Genomic DNA, 14,444 nt, shown 5'->3' on the forward strand with positions numbered 1-14,444 from the left:
GTGAAACTAAACAGTAGGTTGAAACTTTCCAGACTGACAGCTGACATGTCACGTGAGGTTATAGTTTATAGTTCTGATATCCTCTCAACTCGGAGCTGTACTTCCTAACAATCATGGTCTCGAGAAGCTTCTCACTGCTGGGTCTCTTTGCATTCTTCAGTGCCAGTGATCTTCACCTGTTCACCCATCCTAGCAACGGACTTCGAGAATGCCGCAAAAACACCAGCACCGTAGCACTTGAGGTTCTCCCTGGTGGAGGCTGGGATAACCTGCGGAACCTGGATATGGGTCGGGTGATGAACATGAGCTATTCCCAGTGTCAGACCACTGAAGACGGTACCTACTTCATCCCAGATGAAATCTTTGTCATTCCACAAAAGGTGAGCGGGGTGGAGATGAACTCTGAGATCATCAGCTCCTGGCTGGAACAGAAGAGCACCACGTCGAGTTCTATCAATGCTGACGCCTCCTTCTTCTCTGTAGTCAATGGCAAGTTCTCCTCTGAGAACCAGCGCATGAAAATTCACCAAGTCAGAGGCAATTCTGTCACCGCTCGGGTGCAGGTAGGAACACAAGCTAAAGCCACACTGTACTGGAATTGTATTTATTAAAATATATAATATTTCTAGCCACTACTTTGAATAACGGACTTGGTTATATTAGCAGCACAAAATGACAGCACAGTTCAGAAAAAAAATAAATAGCAGAATCATTATTTTAAATATGCATTGTGAGATTGTGGCAATATAATGTTAATTATATAAATGCTTTTAGCTATCCATGGTTTATTTATATTATTTATAGATCCCTTGAATTAAACCTCTGACCTTGCAAAGGATTTATGTTGTTTGAGAAAACATCCATAAGCACTGTTTATCTAAAAATCCAGAAAATCTATAAAAAAACAGAAAACAAAACAACTGAAATACTTGTGCTTTGGGGAACCTGAAGACAACAAATCTGTTTTGTGATTGAGAAAATGTACTTTAGATAGAGAAGGTTTACATTCTGTACTGAACTTGACTAAATTTGTCAGGACAAGAGGGGAACTACGTGACATTTAAAGCTGCTGGAAGAATAAATAAAACTCTTTCAATTAACTGTGGTTGCATTCTGATAGCTATCACTACATTAATTAGTTTAATTAATTTCATTAATTACATTAATTTCCTCTGAGGAGGAAAAGTAGGCTCATGACTCTCCTGGGGTCTGTAATCAGCAACAAATAAAACGAACCATTTAGGAACCTCCTAAATGGTGGTGGTTCTCCCTGCCTGTTAATTAGTTTGTAATTAGTTTGTGTGTGCGCACAGCACATATAAGGGTTGGCTAAGCACTGAGAGTGCATGTCTTTAGAAGGAGGAGCTTTAGCAAAAGGTTTGGAACTCCATTTCATGAAAACACCACATATCTTCTAGGTTGGCATAAGTATGGCAGATTTATAGCTACCATGTTGCCTCTTCTCTTTGTTTTCTTCAGGTGCGTAACCATCTGTACACAGTAAAGACTTATCCTGACTTCACGCTGGACTCCCGTTTCGCCCGTCAGGCAGAGGAAATCGCGGATGCTATTGAGAACAACCAGACACGCCATGCGCAGTATCTGTCAGAGAAGATGGTGCTTGATTACGGAACCCATGTCATCACAAGTGTGGATGCTGGTGCCACTTTGGTGGAAGAGGACTATCTAAAATCGTCTTACGTGTCCAACACGCAGTCCGAACAAACGTCTGTTTCAGCGTCAGCTGGCGCCAACTTTTTCAACAAAGTTTCCTTTGATTTTGGCAGTAAGCAGACTCAACAAACATCTGAAAGTCAAACCTACCAGAATAGCATTACATACTCCATTACGCTGAGTCAGGGCGGGGCTCTGTTTTATCCTGGAATCACTCTACAAAAATGGCAGGAGAGCACACACAACAATCTTGTAGCTATCGACCGTAGCGGACTACCACTGAACTACTTCCTCAACCCTTCAATGTTTCCAGACCTCCCAGTTCCAACAGTAAATAAACTAGCTCACTTGGTGAGTGAAGCTATAGAACGTTACTACAGAATTAATACCCACCCAGGGTGTATAAAAGTAGACTCCAAAAATTTCAACTTCAAGGCTAATGTGGATGATAACTCCTGTGAGGGTCCCAGCACCAACCTCAGCTTTGGTGGAGTTTACCAGCTGTGCACTCCCCTGACTCAAGATGGTAATTCAATTTGCCAAGAACTAGCTGCAAAAAACCCAGCCAGTGGCGCATACTCCTGTCCACAGCCATACACCGGTACTCTACTGCGCACAGAAGTGCAGGAAAGGCCATATAATAAATATGAGTGCCACCAGCAATGTCATTCTTGTTGGGTGTTTTTCAAGTGTTGTAAAAATGTGTGTGGAAACGTGTACTACGTCCAACGTGCAAGAATCCAGACTTACTGGTGTTCCACTAATGCGGCTGTGCCAGAATTCTCTGGGTACCTCTTTGGTGGACTTTTTGGCCCTTCCTTACAAAACCCATTAACCAAATCCAGATCTTGCCCCCCACATTTCTTTGCCCAGATGTTCTTGTCCAGCGGCATGACCATCTGCCTGAGCAATGATTATGAGGCGGCGACGCGATTCTCTGTCCCTTTTGGGGGTTTCTTTAGCTGCCAGTCTACCAACCTGCTCGCAGGGAGCCAGTCTCGCTGCCCGCCACAGTTCAGTCAGCATCTTGCTGCCATAAGCGATGGTTGCCAGGTACTGTACTGTGTTCAGTCGGGTATTTTCACCGGCGGGGAGTTGCCGCCCATCCAGCTGCCGCCCTTCACGAGACCGCCGGTGATCAGCATGCTAGCCACAAACACCGTAGCCGTGATGACCGAAGGCGACCGGGCCTGGGTGAGGGTCAAAGGCACAAACATGTGGAGGGTGGCGAAACCCGAGGACATTGCTGAGATGTCGCAAATGTTCGTGGAGTCCTCTCATGCGATTGGGAAATCGGTGGGCGTGGCCTTTGGTGCACTAGCCTTGGTTGCCCTTGTGGTGGTAGTAGCAGTGGTAGTGGCGAGGAAGAGGAGGAGGATTTCTCTGCTCAGAGGAGGGATAGGTTACGAGGAGATTCACAGTACAGGGGAAGGTGAGACCAGTGTGGAGTGTCAGGCAGAGCAGCCCACAGAGAGCCAGACTGAAAACCCGGCTTAGGTGCTCTTAGTATAACGTCACTGACACTATACATCTCAAGGTTTGCCTTTTATCTTTAAGCTCTGTGAAAAATTATTCATAGCATATACTTTCTCTGATTATTTTTCTACATCTCGTCATTGATTTGTTAACTTTTTTTCTATAATAAACATGTAAACAAGATAATGCTTAATACGAGACTTTCTTTTATATATTACATGAATTTAAGACCACAAGATCATTACTGAAATGTAATTCAGTTTGAACCATTATCATCACTGAAATAAACTGAATCATTACAGTTATTAAACAACCGGTCTTACATAAGCAGAAAACTTGGCAATGGGAGTGCAACTTCCCAACTTCAAAACACCTGCCGGGGCATTTGCAAGTTATCTTTCTGAACAAGCAGAAATGCAGGGGCTGTACAACGGCTACGTTTTGGTTTGGTTTGGTTTGTTGTTGTTTTTTTACAATTATATTCAGCATGTGGCTGTTTTCATTTCAGGACATGACTTTTTAGAGAAAAAAAAAAAAATCAGAGCTGTGAAAAACCGAGCCATTGGCTCATACTCCTTTCCACAGCCGTACACCGAGTGTCATTGTTGTTGGTTGTTTTAGGTGTCAGGAGTGCAGTGATTATATTTCCATGGAAACCTGAATCAGGTCACTTAGACCATCTCTAGGCTCCTCCCAACTAAACAGCAAGTACTCAGTCTAAACTCAGTCCAAACAGAGTGCAACATATGCAACGTTGTGGAATGAGGAAGAGGGAAAGTACCAGGAGCTTCCACACTACAAAACACGGCTAAACCAGGGCAGTGACTCTCTTTAGCGTCATCTTCCTGAACAAAAAGAAACGCAGGATATATGAATGCAAATGAAAACTAAATCTCATCATATGAATGCAATCTAATGATATAAATAGTTAGTTTCAGGTGGGAACTTTTTTTTTTTTTTTTTTTTTTTTTTTTTTAAACAATTATATTCAGCATGTTCATGGAACTTAGAAAAAAAAAGTTCCTGTTTTCATTTTAGGACTTTATTGGGTTTTAAAAAAAATAAATAAATAAAAAACATTCCGTTTCCAAGTCATTGTTTAGTTTCCTCAGTTGCCTTAAGGCATAGGCTTTTAGGGACGCCGTCTCCCCACCAGTAGCCCTCGTGTGTAGAGTGTCATTTGCGTGTCACCTGTGTGTGATGTTCCTTTATAAGCCTGTCATGCTTGTATGGCCATGTGGTTGTTGGTCATTAACGTTATACTGGCTTTCTTCAGTGTTTTGTTTGTTTCTTTCCTTTTTGCATATCCCTTTGCCTTGTGACACTTGTCCTGGGATGAGTGGGTATATCCAATTATAAAACTGAACCTGAGCCATTTTTTTTCCCTATATTTTTGGCATGTATTGGACAATTATTATTCTATCTGCTGGCTCAGTGGACATTCATTGGACAGTGGACTTAATGAGAGACAAATAACAGAAGCGTGCAATAACTTTTGTACATATACACAGGATTAGATGTAAAAAATATCCTATGCCAGTCCACTAGAGCTTCATCTAGGGCCCTGCCTACTCTTTTCATTCTAGCAGCCACAACATTGCGAGCTCTTCTCAGGGGTCATCAGGTAGGTACCTCCCTTTGTCTGTGTTTTGCTGAATGACATGACAACCTCAGCCATTGCACCTTTATGGTACATTAACCCAACTAGTCTGTGCTCTTCTTATCCACAACCACTGGTTGCTGATATCACCTTCAGAGCCACCCTTAATTTACGCACAAGCAATGATGTCGCATTATCCTTGCATGAGGATACAAATCCCCTAACGCCTACCTCTTCCGGTCCTGCCACGCACTGCCCGAGTTCTCTCATCTCCGCAACCAAGAGTCAATACATCTACTCACCCTCACTATTAGTAAAACAAAAGATTAAATCATAGTCCTAAATAAATAGATAGTAAAACTAAATAAGCATATATTGTTTTCACATTGTACATTGTAGTTCATTCTTGTAGCTGCACAGACAGTTTAGATCATTCTCAAGAGTTAACATGTTTACTCACCATCACCTTAAACCTCATACAAATTTAAAATTATATGTGCAGAGTACAGCATAGTCTGGCATTTAGGAAGGCATGCTGTGAAAAAAAAATTAATTGAATTCATAATTCAATAACAAAATATTAAATTGGGAAATGGGGACCAAAAAACCAAAACTGCAGTAAGAGAAACAAGCACAACCTAATGTAGGCTATTTATTGCTTCATACTGTACTATTCAATTTGTGTCAATGTTTTATGTTGCACATATGAAATGTACATTTTGAGGGGGTTCCAATTCATGGCCTATGGCCACAAACGGCCTTAATTTGGCACTGACTCTATAGCGGTTGTGAACAGGCGTGTACAGGGCCCTCATGCGTGCAGATGTGTTTAAATTATTGTTGCATAGATGAGTACTCTTGCATTCATCAGTGCTGAATTCCTTCTTGCTGAACCTCCTGATTACATTCCCTGTTATGCTGTAAAAATAATATCTGATGGGCTGATGGTCTGTCTGTGCACTGCCAGGCAACAGCTGCAATCTCTGTGCCTTTTGGGTTTTCTTTCACCATGGATCCTCTAACAGACAGTCTTGCTGCCTACTTAATTTTAACCACCATCACCTCACAGAAGGAGTTATACAGAGGCCTCATAACAATACAACCAAGCAGCATCATTATTACACTGTTATTACATTATTGCACATCCATATTACATTTCACTATTATTACACTACACTGCATTATTACACATCATTTCATTATTACACTGCGTATTACATCATTATTACATGATTTACACTGCATTTTATGCCTCATTATTACACTTAGTAGAGTTGTATTATTACATTGTTACAACAATGTGCCTCTATAGTTATGACCTTTCTTCATAATTATTATTACACCCGGTTATTTTTTACATTATTACAATGTTCTTATAACCTGTTATTATATAGTTATTAGTTTGATATTACATGGCTATTACACTTTATTACATTGTTATTACACTGTTACAAAGGCAGAATTATGTACATGCGTTTTAAAGGCCCACACCTTGCTGCAATAATTTACATTTCATTTTAATAATCCTATAATTTAACACATGTAAAATATTTCCTTTTGAGACATATTTACATGTGATTTAATGTTTGCATCATCAGTGCATACTAGACAACACAACTTTTTACATGGTGCTAATGTTTGAGTTGTGTAATTATCTCAACAGCCCAGGTTAAACACAAAGCATTTTGTAGACTCTTGTAGTAACGTTTTAGTGGAACTTGGGCTAGTGACACCCTTGTCTACTCACTGGAATGTAATGGTTGTGACTACTGAATGTGTTTTTTGGTTGGTGGTTCTTCTTTAGGGAAGGATCTACAACCGTAGCAGAGCTAGTGTGTAAAATATGGAGACAAGTGCACTATGACTCGCTAACTTCGTAAACTTTATCTACAGTATGTGTGAACTGAAAGTAAATTTTCACCCAGGTTTCACCATCTAAATATTAATTGTTGATGGTAGTGAGGTACCGGTACAACTCAATACAAGACCCTCTATTTAAAACATATGTGAAAAGTACCTAGATTTTTCTGCAAGCAAAAATACATTTTACATATTACAATTGGAACACCACGCTCGCCCTGATCTAAGAGTACTTGTACAGCTTTTGAACACACAAAAATATTTCCTGGATGGCAAATTGTGAAATCATCCTCTCCCTTTCAAAAAGGAAAACCTCAATCTTAATGCCTGTTGCCTCCACAAAGGTTCTGATCAAGTCAACATGCCTCATACTCCTACCTCGGTCTGAGTGCACCCTGCTGTATTCTTGCGAGCACCTCCCCCGCTGTGCAGCAGGGAAGTACAGAAAACAGCAGAGGGAAAGCAGCCAACGGATGAACTCCGTCTCCAGCGCCGGCCTGAAAGGAAGACACTCCCAGCTCCAAATGCTTCCGACTTTCACACAGGAAATGTTTTCAGCTAGAGCATTCCTCAGACAAAATCCAAGGGAAGCTGTAAGTGTACGCATCGGTCCGGCAGCCTTTTATTTTCGGTAAGAGATGAAGTATGAGGGTTTTTTTCTTTAATGTGTGCATGAAAGAAGATAAAAAAAACCCAAAACATTGATCTTGTGCTTAAGATGTGTTGAGGTGATCATTTCAGTTACTTCTGTTTGTATGCATGCACGTTTACATGTGGAAATGATTTTCCATGCTTGCTGGTTGCAACGCATTTGCAATAACAGCACAGTGGTGAGAAAATGGCACTTCTGCTGTCGATATCATAAAAGCAGTCATTACCTGCTGTACAGATTACCAACACAGAAAAAAAATTATTGGACTGCTGGAATATCACAAACTTCAAATCATTTTAAAATTCATTTTCAATATGCTGCAGCTCTCGTCCACACGTTCACATCAGCAGTCTTCAGCAAGACAATTATAGCAATTAAGTATAATGCTTGTTTTCTATTTCATGCCACGAGATGCTTATTACTTCAACCTGGCTTTATCCCCCTTCAGAAGCGACCATGGGCCATCACAAATGCACCTGTATCCCTCTGTTCCTTGCAATCAGCCTAATCGGGACCCTGTGGCACAGCTCAGCCTGCCGCCCAGGGACGCGGGTGGATTGCGAGAAAGCCCCCTTCGTGCCCGGCTACAATCTGGCAGGGGAAGGCTTCGACGTGGTGCAGATGCGCCGCAAGGGGGCCTATTTGATAAACATCAAGTCCTACATGCATGACAACCGCACGTGCACGGTGTGCGAGAACCGTTTCCAGGGGGCGCAGGTGCAGAAGCTTCCCTCGGCCGTGTTGGACTGGCGTCCCTTCAGCCGCTGCAGCAAGCAGGTGTCTAGCGCTCTCCACCATTCCATCGACTCTCTCATCAAGAGTTCCACGTCCCTCGTCAACAATAACTGGGGGACGGACCTCAGCCTGGATGACCTCGGCAAGGCGCTCGTGGGAGGGAGCCGCTCAGATATGGCCAAGTTCGCCAAATCTCAGCACATGATGGACAAGGCGACCTTCGCTCTGCAAGAGATCAGCTGCACATATTATAGGTGAGTGCATATGACTGGGTGGTTTTTTTTGTGTGGTTTTGACCCCTTAGCTAAGCACGTAGGTCCATCACAATTTGATGTGAAGGCAAAGTGCAAAGCAAAATGCCTACCCCTAATGCTGAGCAGGCATATGCAACAGCTCCCAAAGAAAAACTCCAAAAATAAAAATGTTCCAATGACCGCATCGCCCTCCCAGAGAACAGAAGCAAAGTCAGAACATATTTAGATACTGAAGTCAGAGGCAGCTAAATAATACAGTTTTCCCTCCCCCCCAGTTACAGGGTAACAGACACACCAGAGCTCAGCGCCGAGTTCTCTAAACACGTACATCGACTACCGAGATACTACAACGAGAAAACAAAATCCCTGTATCGTCGCACTATTGAGACCTATGGCACCCACTACATCCACCACGTCCACTTGGGAGGACGTGTGAGACGAGTCACAGCCTTTCGAACGTGCTTTGCCACCCTGAAGGGCTTCTCCGAGTCCAACATAAAGAACTGTCTGAACGTTGAGTTAAATATGGCCTTAGGATTCCTTCCCACAAATGCATCGCTTTCTAACAAATGCTCGGATATACTCAAAAATAACATGAGCTTGGGCTTCCACCAGGACTTCATGACGCACAGAATCGAGGTGCTGGGCGGTGAGAAGTACTTCCCGGACCTCGTTCTCCTTCAAAGCCCAGCTGAGGCATACACAAGCTGGATGAACAGCTTGCACGAGCACCCAGACATCATTTCGTACGGCATTTCCCCCCTCCATCATCTGGTGCCGGACCAGGAGTTGAGCGTCAGCCTGAGGACGGCGGTGAGCGAGTACGTTGAAGAGAACATGCTGGAGGTAGATGAGGAAGGCAAACACAGATGCGCACTAGCACCAAACCTGGACCACAACTGCTGCCCTCTCCGCGCGGGCCGTGGCAACCTGAGAGTTGTGGTGGGGCGGGCCGCGGGCCTGAGGGCAGACTTCTTCACCCAGACCGACGGCTACGTGAAGGTTTGGTACAACGGCATGTACGAGGAGACTGCGGTAGTGATGGACAACAACAACCCGGAGTGGAACGCTAGTTACAATTTCGGCTCAATAGAGTTTGGGCACAGGCTAACATTTGAGGTGTGGGACACAGACGTGCTGTATAACGACCTGGTAGGAAGGTGTGTGGTCTATCCTGAACGTGGCACTCATTCACATAGCTGCAAGCTACACAGAGGAGTCTTTTACTTCACCTACAGTGCCCAGTGTGATGCATACCTGACTGGCCATAGGTGTGGGAGATACTCTCCAAAAACAGAGGTGCTTTGATATACTTGAGCCCCGGTGCCTTCCAGAAGGAACTGAAAGTACTCTTGGACTTATAACATGCACTTTCATATGATGTTAAGTATTTTCATATAGTTCTCTTATGTGTTATCTATGTGATTAACCTTTAATGATTAATGTGTCTACAAGCAATGCATCAGTTCCTGTCTGTTTATTATTGCCAAAGGCTCCATACTTACGGAAAAAAAAAACCCCACAACTGATTTGTACTTGTTTTCTGGCATGGAGCTCAATATTTCTTTTATTACCAATCTACAATTTTTTAAATGTAACTTCTTACTTTTATTGTAACTTTTACACTAGTAGTAACTACACTAAATTAAACTTACACTTGCCTCTCAAGGAAGGAAAACGTGCTATAAAATGTCTTTATTTGAAAGGGACATATTTATGTAATACAAGACAATATCAACAGTACACTTAAAAACAAACAAAAACAAAAAAAACCCAACAAGGCAAAAGACATTTTGTTCAATATGTAGCTCACCACTGAAAAAAAAAAAAAAAAAAAGACTAACCAGCGCATAGGTCATGACAAGCTACCTGCACTAGTCCTTAGAGAGAAAGCAGTAGTGAGGCAGTTACAACATGGGAATGCTACGTCACAGACCCAGCGATACCTTTAGCAGCTCTGCCATATCCTCAGACATGGAGCCCTCTTCCCCTGGAGGGAAAACGGAGACATTCTTAACTGATGCAAACGCGCGCTGAAACAATGGAACGACCAACCCTTGGTCTGTACTCACCTTCGTCAGCAGTCATGTCTTGTTCAAGTTTGAGCTTTTCCTGTCCTACCCGAAGCATACAGGCCTCAATGGAATCTTTGCTGATCAGTTTGATAACCTGTACAGTCCTGCAAACAGACACAAATATTACCCATCCATCGTCTGTCTAGGTAGTATTCTGAAAAGTACTACGTGCATGTTTGCACGGGGCAGTTCGGGAAGCAGGGTCAGATTGTTCAAATTAGATCCGCTTTCCCTCTTTGTTTGAACTTTTAGACCCACAATACGTGATGATAAAGAAATGACTTGCAGGAAAGTGTGGCCCGGATAAGAAACTGCAGGGTTTTCTTTAAGAGGTATACATGAAAACATTTAGCCTGACAAAACGAGTGCTCCCATGTAGTCAGATTCATTATGATTCAAGTTAACAGTTCATAGGAAAAAGTTCTCTCAGAAATGCTAGATCACGGAAGAATCGTCCTATTAATCAGTTCTTTAAAACAGTCACAAACTGTCTAGACACCAAGTTCACAATGCTTTCGACCTTTTACAGTTGGAGGGAAATGGACAAACAAGGGCTCAGTTCCTCCCCAAAAAGCCACAGTGTTCCCTCGAATTTACATAACAGGACTGATTAACGTGCGACTCAGGCCACAGTTTCAAAAATGCCTACCAAACACACTGAAGAGCTTATGGAGTGAGAGACAGAAACGTCAAACTAATGAGCTGGAGAGAAAACCCCGAAGCCTGTATGAATGCAGACCAGCTCCTTCATTTTCTTGAATACTTTCCTAACCTGGTTTGCCCCATTCGATGACAACGGTCTTCCGCTTGTTTGTCATTGAAGGGGTTGCAGTCGATATCGTGCAGGATGACCGTGTTGGCAGAAGCGAGGTTGATCCCCTGGCCGCCAGCACGAGTCGACAGAAGGAAGACGAATATCTCGGGGTCCGTGTTGTATCTGTCTATCAGTCCAATTCTAGAGCAGACAGCGGCAGCAAATAAGACAATGTCCTCATGGTCGTTAGTCCAACAAACTGACACGTGGCATGCGCACCAACCTTTCTGCCATAGGTGTGGAGCCGTCCAGCCGTAGATACTGGTGTCCGAGGTGAGTCAGCAGAACCTCCACAATGTCCAGCATCATGGTGAACTGGCTGAAGAGCACCACCCTGTCACCCTTAACACATGAGAGTAATTACCACAGAGGACAGTCCAGAAGGTTGCTGGTCAAATAAAAACACACACACACCAGTGGATAAGACCAAAGATGTCTACCCTCAGCTAATGTCTCAGAAGCTCCTTGGTACCTTGTCTTTGAGCATGGCCAGTAGTTTTGATAGCAAGGTGAACTTTCCGGAATCCAGGAGGAGCTTTTTCTCTAGCTGGAAGCTGTTGATGGAGCTGTACTCCTTACACAGGTTATGCAGCTCAAAGTCTGACATCACCTCCATGTCTTCCTGGATCAGTGCTGGATCTGCATCAAAATGGGTCGGTTCCTAATAAAAGTATTTAAATGTTAGTTACATTTTTTTTTTTTTTTTTGGTACTCAAACAAAGGAACGTTTATTTGGACAGTAAATGTGTACAGGCAATGCCACGGTGCCGACCTTCAGCATGGCTCGGCTCATGGCGGCGAGCTTCTCCACGGTGTAGTACTGTCTGTGCAGCAGTGGGTGATTGGCCATCTTCCTGAGCTGCATCATCACATTCCTGAGCTCTCGCTCTGCAGAACACGCAACATGGAGAACACTGAGGAGACAGGCCGCAGGGGCACAGGAGACAGGGAGAACATTGAGGAGTCTGAATGCATACTCTCTCCATCGGCAGTGGCTCGGAGGCTCAGGAAGAGATCCTCATAGAGTCGCTGCTGTGCGGCACTCATGGGACACAGCTCTGTCTTCTCCAGCTTGGGGGGAAGCTGCTTTAGCACCTACAAGCACATTAGGCAGACTGCATCAAGCCTGAGCTAGACAGCCAGCTCATTCTACACCAGGCATTCTCAGAGAAGAAAGTCATTTCGATGTGGTAACTTTGGCCGAGAGCTTTTTATATCAGGTTCCAACGTGAAGGCTCACGCCACTTTCCTCGGTCGTTTGAAGCACTGACGGCTCTGAGGCGGCCATTACCTCGCTCTTTACTCTTCTGAGGACGAACGGCTTCATAATGAGCCGGGCTTGTGCAATTCTGTCCTTGTGGAAACTGCTATCCTCCCCAGATGGTTTCTAACCGAAACGGCAGAGGAAAGAAAACCCACTCCATTAGGACAAGATGACTTCTATGGCGTATCAAAACCAGGACTGACATGACCCATTTCTTATTATCCAGGGACACTATAGCACACTGTATTATAGTGCACTCAAACACCAGTGTGAACTGAACAAACATTAAGGAGCATTAAGCAGTGACTTTCTCATCTCTGAAGAACCGCTTTTTACATTTCCTTAACCACTGAGCCTCATACTGTTTACACTCGATCCCAGTTCCTCTTACATTTTCACCAAACCTGCTCGCATCATCACCACCATGAGGAAGCGTCTCAGTTTGTTTCTTTAACTTGTTTATACTGTGCCTTTGTCTTTACCTGTTTTAATGCAGCTATTCCACAAAACATGACCCCCCCCCCCACACACACACTTTCTCCTGACCTTCTCATCAGCCATACCGTGGAGAACATTTTCGAGATCTGTGAGGTGCTGCTGGAGAACATGGAGGGCATGATGAAGTTGAGCAGGGAGATGAGCTCCAAGAGGTTGTTCTGCAGAGGGGTTCCAGTCAGGAGCAGCCTGTGCTCAGCCTACAGACAATGCACACACACCACTGGATCACAAAACAAAAACAGAAGTTATCCTCGATACTGCATTATCGTATGAAGGACTGCACTAACGTTAATGGCCATGAGGTGGCGGTAGCGGAGTGAGTTCATGTTCTTCAGCATGTGACCCTCGTCAAACACGGCATATTTCAACTTTAGCTTGCGAAAGAGGCTGCGGTCATTTTCATTGCCAATTGTTAAGTTATATCTGTGAAGACAGAAACCAAACCACTGTTAAAAGGTTTACAATGACATAAAATGGGCAACATCTCCACAAGACGAAAGGCACCAAACACTGTTGAAAACCATGGCTGTATGATGCCACAATCATTGATTGCAGTATCAGTTAAATATTTCATCTAAATCCGCAAGGCTACCGTGTAACACTCGCTAAACTTACGTAGACACTATGACATCGAACTCCACTTGTTTGTTGAGAATGTCATAGCGAAGATATTTACGGTCCTCAACAGAACCTGGAAGAGCAAAACGCATTGGAAAAACACCACTTTGTTTACAAGTGCCGCCCATTATGTGATCTTTAATAGCTAGTGAACACCGTTTCAGAAACAGCGTGCAGTTGCCCGAGAACTATAAAGAGCAGCACCAGCACTGAGAACGAGTGTGACTGACTCACCATAGTAGATGATCACCTTGAGACTGGGACACCACACACCGAGCTCCCTCACCCAGTTATCTGCGGAGCAGAAAGAAGGCGCTTCATTCGAAAGGTGCGGGCAGCGTGTGAGGGAGCGGAGTGGTGGGCGTTTGCTCGGTCAGACCTTACCCACTGTAGAAGAGGGCACGGTGATGAGGTGAGGGCCCCGGATCCCCTTCTCATAGAGATGAGCCAGGAAGGAAATGGCCTGAATCGTCTTTCCCAAACCCTAAATAGAACAAAAGCACTACCTGAAGGACAGCTAAAGACAATCTACTAATGCAAAGCAATTCCTCATTAGCAAATCAAAAACTACATTTTCATATATGCAGTAACTAATTTTCAAACAGTAGCAAGGTGATGTGTAGCAACGCAACATTTTTCTTTAGCCCAGTAAATTATTATGCGCACACAGGTTCCAAAACATGCCTTTGAATTTGATATAAACAATATTATTATTAATCAGGTTACATCAGTTAATTTACAGTGAACTCGGAGGTACCCAAAGGCCCGCCGCCCACCCAGTGTGCACACACCCATCCACACCGCCCCCAAAAAAAACAAAAACAGAAGACTCACCATCTCATCAGCCAGGATTCCACTGAGCTTATGTTGGTGCAGAAGAATAAGCCATTTCAAGCCTATCAACTGGTATGGCTGTAACCTCAG

General features: G+C 43.7%; 3 protein-coding genes across 4 annotated transcripts in view; 2 read left to right on the plus strand and 1 right to left on the minus strand.

Moving 5' to 3' along the window:
• Positions 1 to 74: 74 nt before the first annotated feature.
• On the plus strand, positions 75 to 4,119 carry mpeg1.1 (macrophage expressed 1, tandem duplicate 1). Its single transcript, XM_027031693.3, has 2 exons — positions 75 to 563; positions 1,480 to 4,119. The coding sequence occupies exons 1-2, from the start codon at positions 114 to 116 to the stop codon at positions 3,169 to 3,171; spliced, it is 2,142 nt and encodes a 713-aa protein (XP_026887494.2). The 5' UTR covers positions 75 to 113; the 3' UTR covers positions 3,172 to 4,119.
• Positions 4,120 to 5,344: 1,225 nt separating this feature from the next.
• On the plus strand, positions 5,345 to 9,915 carry prf1.5 (perforin 1.5). Its single transcript, XM_027031691.3, has 3 exons — positions 5,345 to 7,241; positions 7,711 to 8,251; positions 8,527 to 9,915. The coding sequence occupies exons 2-3, from the start codon at positions 7,719 to 7,721 to the stop codon at positions 9,557 to 9,559; spliced, it is 1,566 nt and encodes a 521-aa protein (XP_026887492.2). The 5' UTR covers positions 5,345 to 7,241; positions 7,711 to 7,718; the 3' UTR covers positions 9,560 to 9,915.
• The window catches only part of smarcad1a (SNF2 related chromatin remodeling ATPase with DExD box 1a), a 20,116-nt gene continuing 15,587 nt past the window's right edge, over positions 9,916 to 14,444 (minus strand). For both annotated transcript variants that reach the window (XM_035522112.2, XM_035522113.2), the window contains exons 10-23: positions 14,355 to 14,444; positions 13,905 to 14,004; positions 13,755 to 13,814; positions 13,518 to 13,593; positions 13,190 to 13,325; positions 12,968 to 13,099; positions 12,432 to 12,527; positions 12,118 to 12,235; positions 11,913 to 12,028; positions 11,613 to 11,801; positions 11,364 to 11,482; positions 11,099 to 11,281; positions 10,324 to 10,430; positions 9,916 to 10,241 (exon numbers count right to left, since the gene is read on the minus strand). The exon at positions 14,355 to 14,444 is cut by the window's right edge and continues 1 nt beyond it. In XM_035522112.2, the coding sequence (XP_035378005.1) occupies positions 10,180 to 10,241; positions 10,324 to 10,430; positions 11,099 to 11,281; positions 11,364 to 11,482; positions 11,613 to 11,801; positions 11,913 to 12,028; positions 12,118 to 12,235; positions 12,432 to 12,527; positions 12,968 to 13,099; positions 13,190 to 13,325; positions 13,518 to 13,593; positions 13,755 to 13,814; positions 13,905 to 14,004; positions 14,355 to 14,444 (1,584 nt within the window). In that variant the 3' untranslated portion in view covers positions 9,916 to 10,179. The remainder of the gene's footprint in view (positions 10,242 to 10,323; positions 10,431 to 11,098; positions 11,282 to 11,363; positions 11,483 to 11,612; positions 11,802 to 11,912; positions 12,029 to 12,117; positions 12,236 to 12,431; positions 12,528 to 12,967; positions 13,100 to 13,189; positions 13,326 to 13,517; positions 13,594 to 13,754; positions 13,815 to 13,904; positions 14,005 to 14,354) is intronic.

This window comes from Electrophorus electricus, chromosome 25 (genome assembly GCF_041902795.1).
Source record: "Electrophorus electricus isolate QZ-2024a chromosome 25, ASM4190279v1, whole genome shotgun sequence".
Lineage (NCBI taxonomy): Eukaryota > Metazoa > Chordata > Actinopteri > Gymnotiformes > Gymnotidae > Electrophorus > Electrophorus electricus.

Excerpts from the sequence above, each read along its gene's own strand:
- prf1.5 (XM_027031691.3), top strand. The coding sequence starts at position 7,719 with ATGGGCCATCACAAATGCACCTGTATCCCTCTGTTCCTTGCAATCAGC. Across the intron at positions 8,252-8,526 it reads ATCAGCTGCACATATTATAG|TTACAGGGTAACAGACACAC; the intron begins GTGAGTGCATAT and ends CCTCCCCCCCAG.
- mpeg1.1 (XM_027031693.3), top strand. The coding sequence starts at position 114 with ATGGTCTCGAGAAGCTTCTCACTGCTGGGTCTCTTTGCATTCTTCAGT. Across the intron at positions 564-1,479 it reads CTGTCACCGCTCGGGTGCAG|GTGCGTAACCATCTGTACAC; the intron begins GTAGGAACACAA and ends TGTTTTCTTCAG.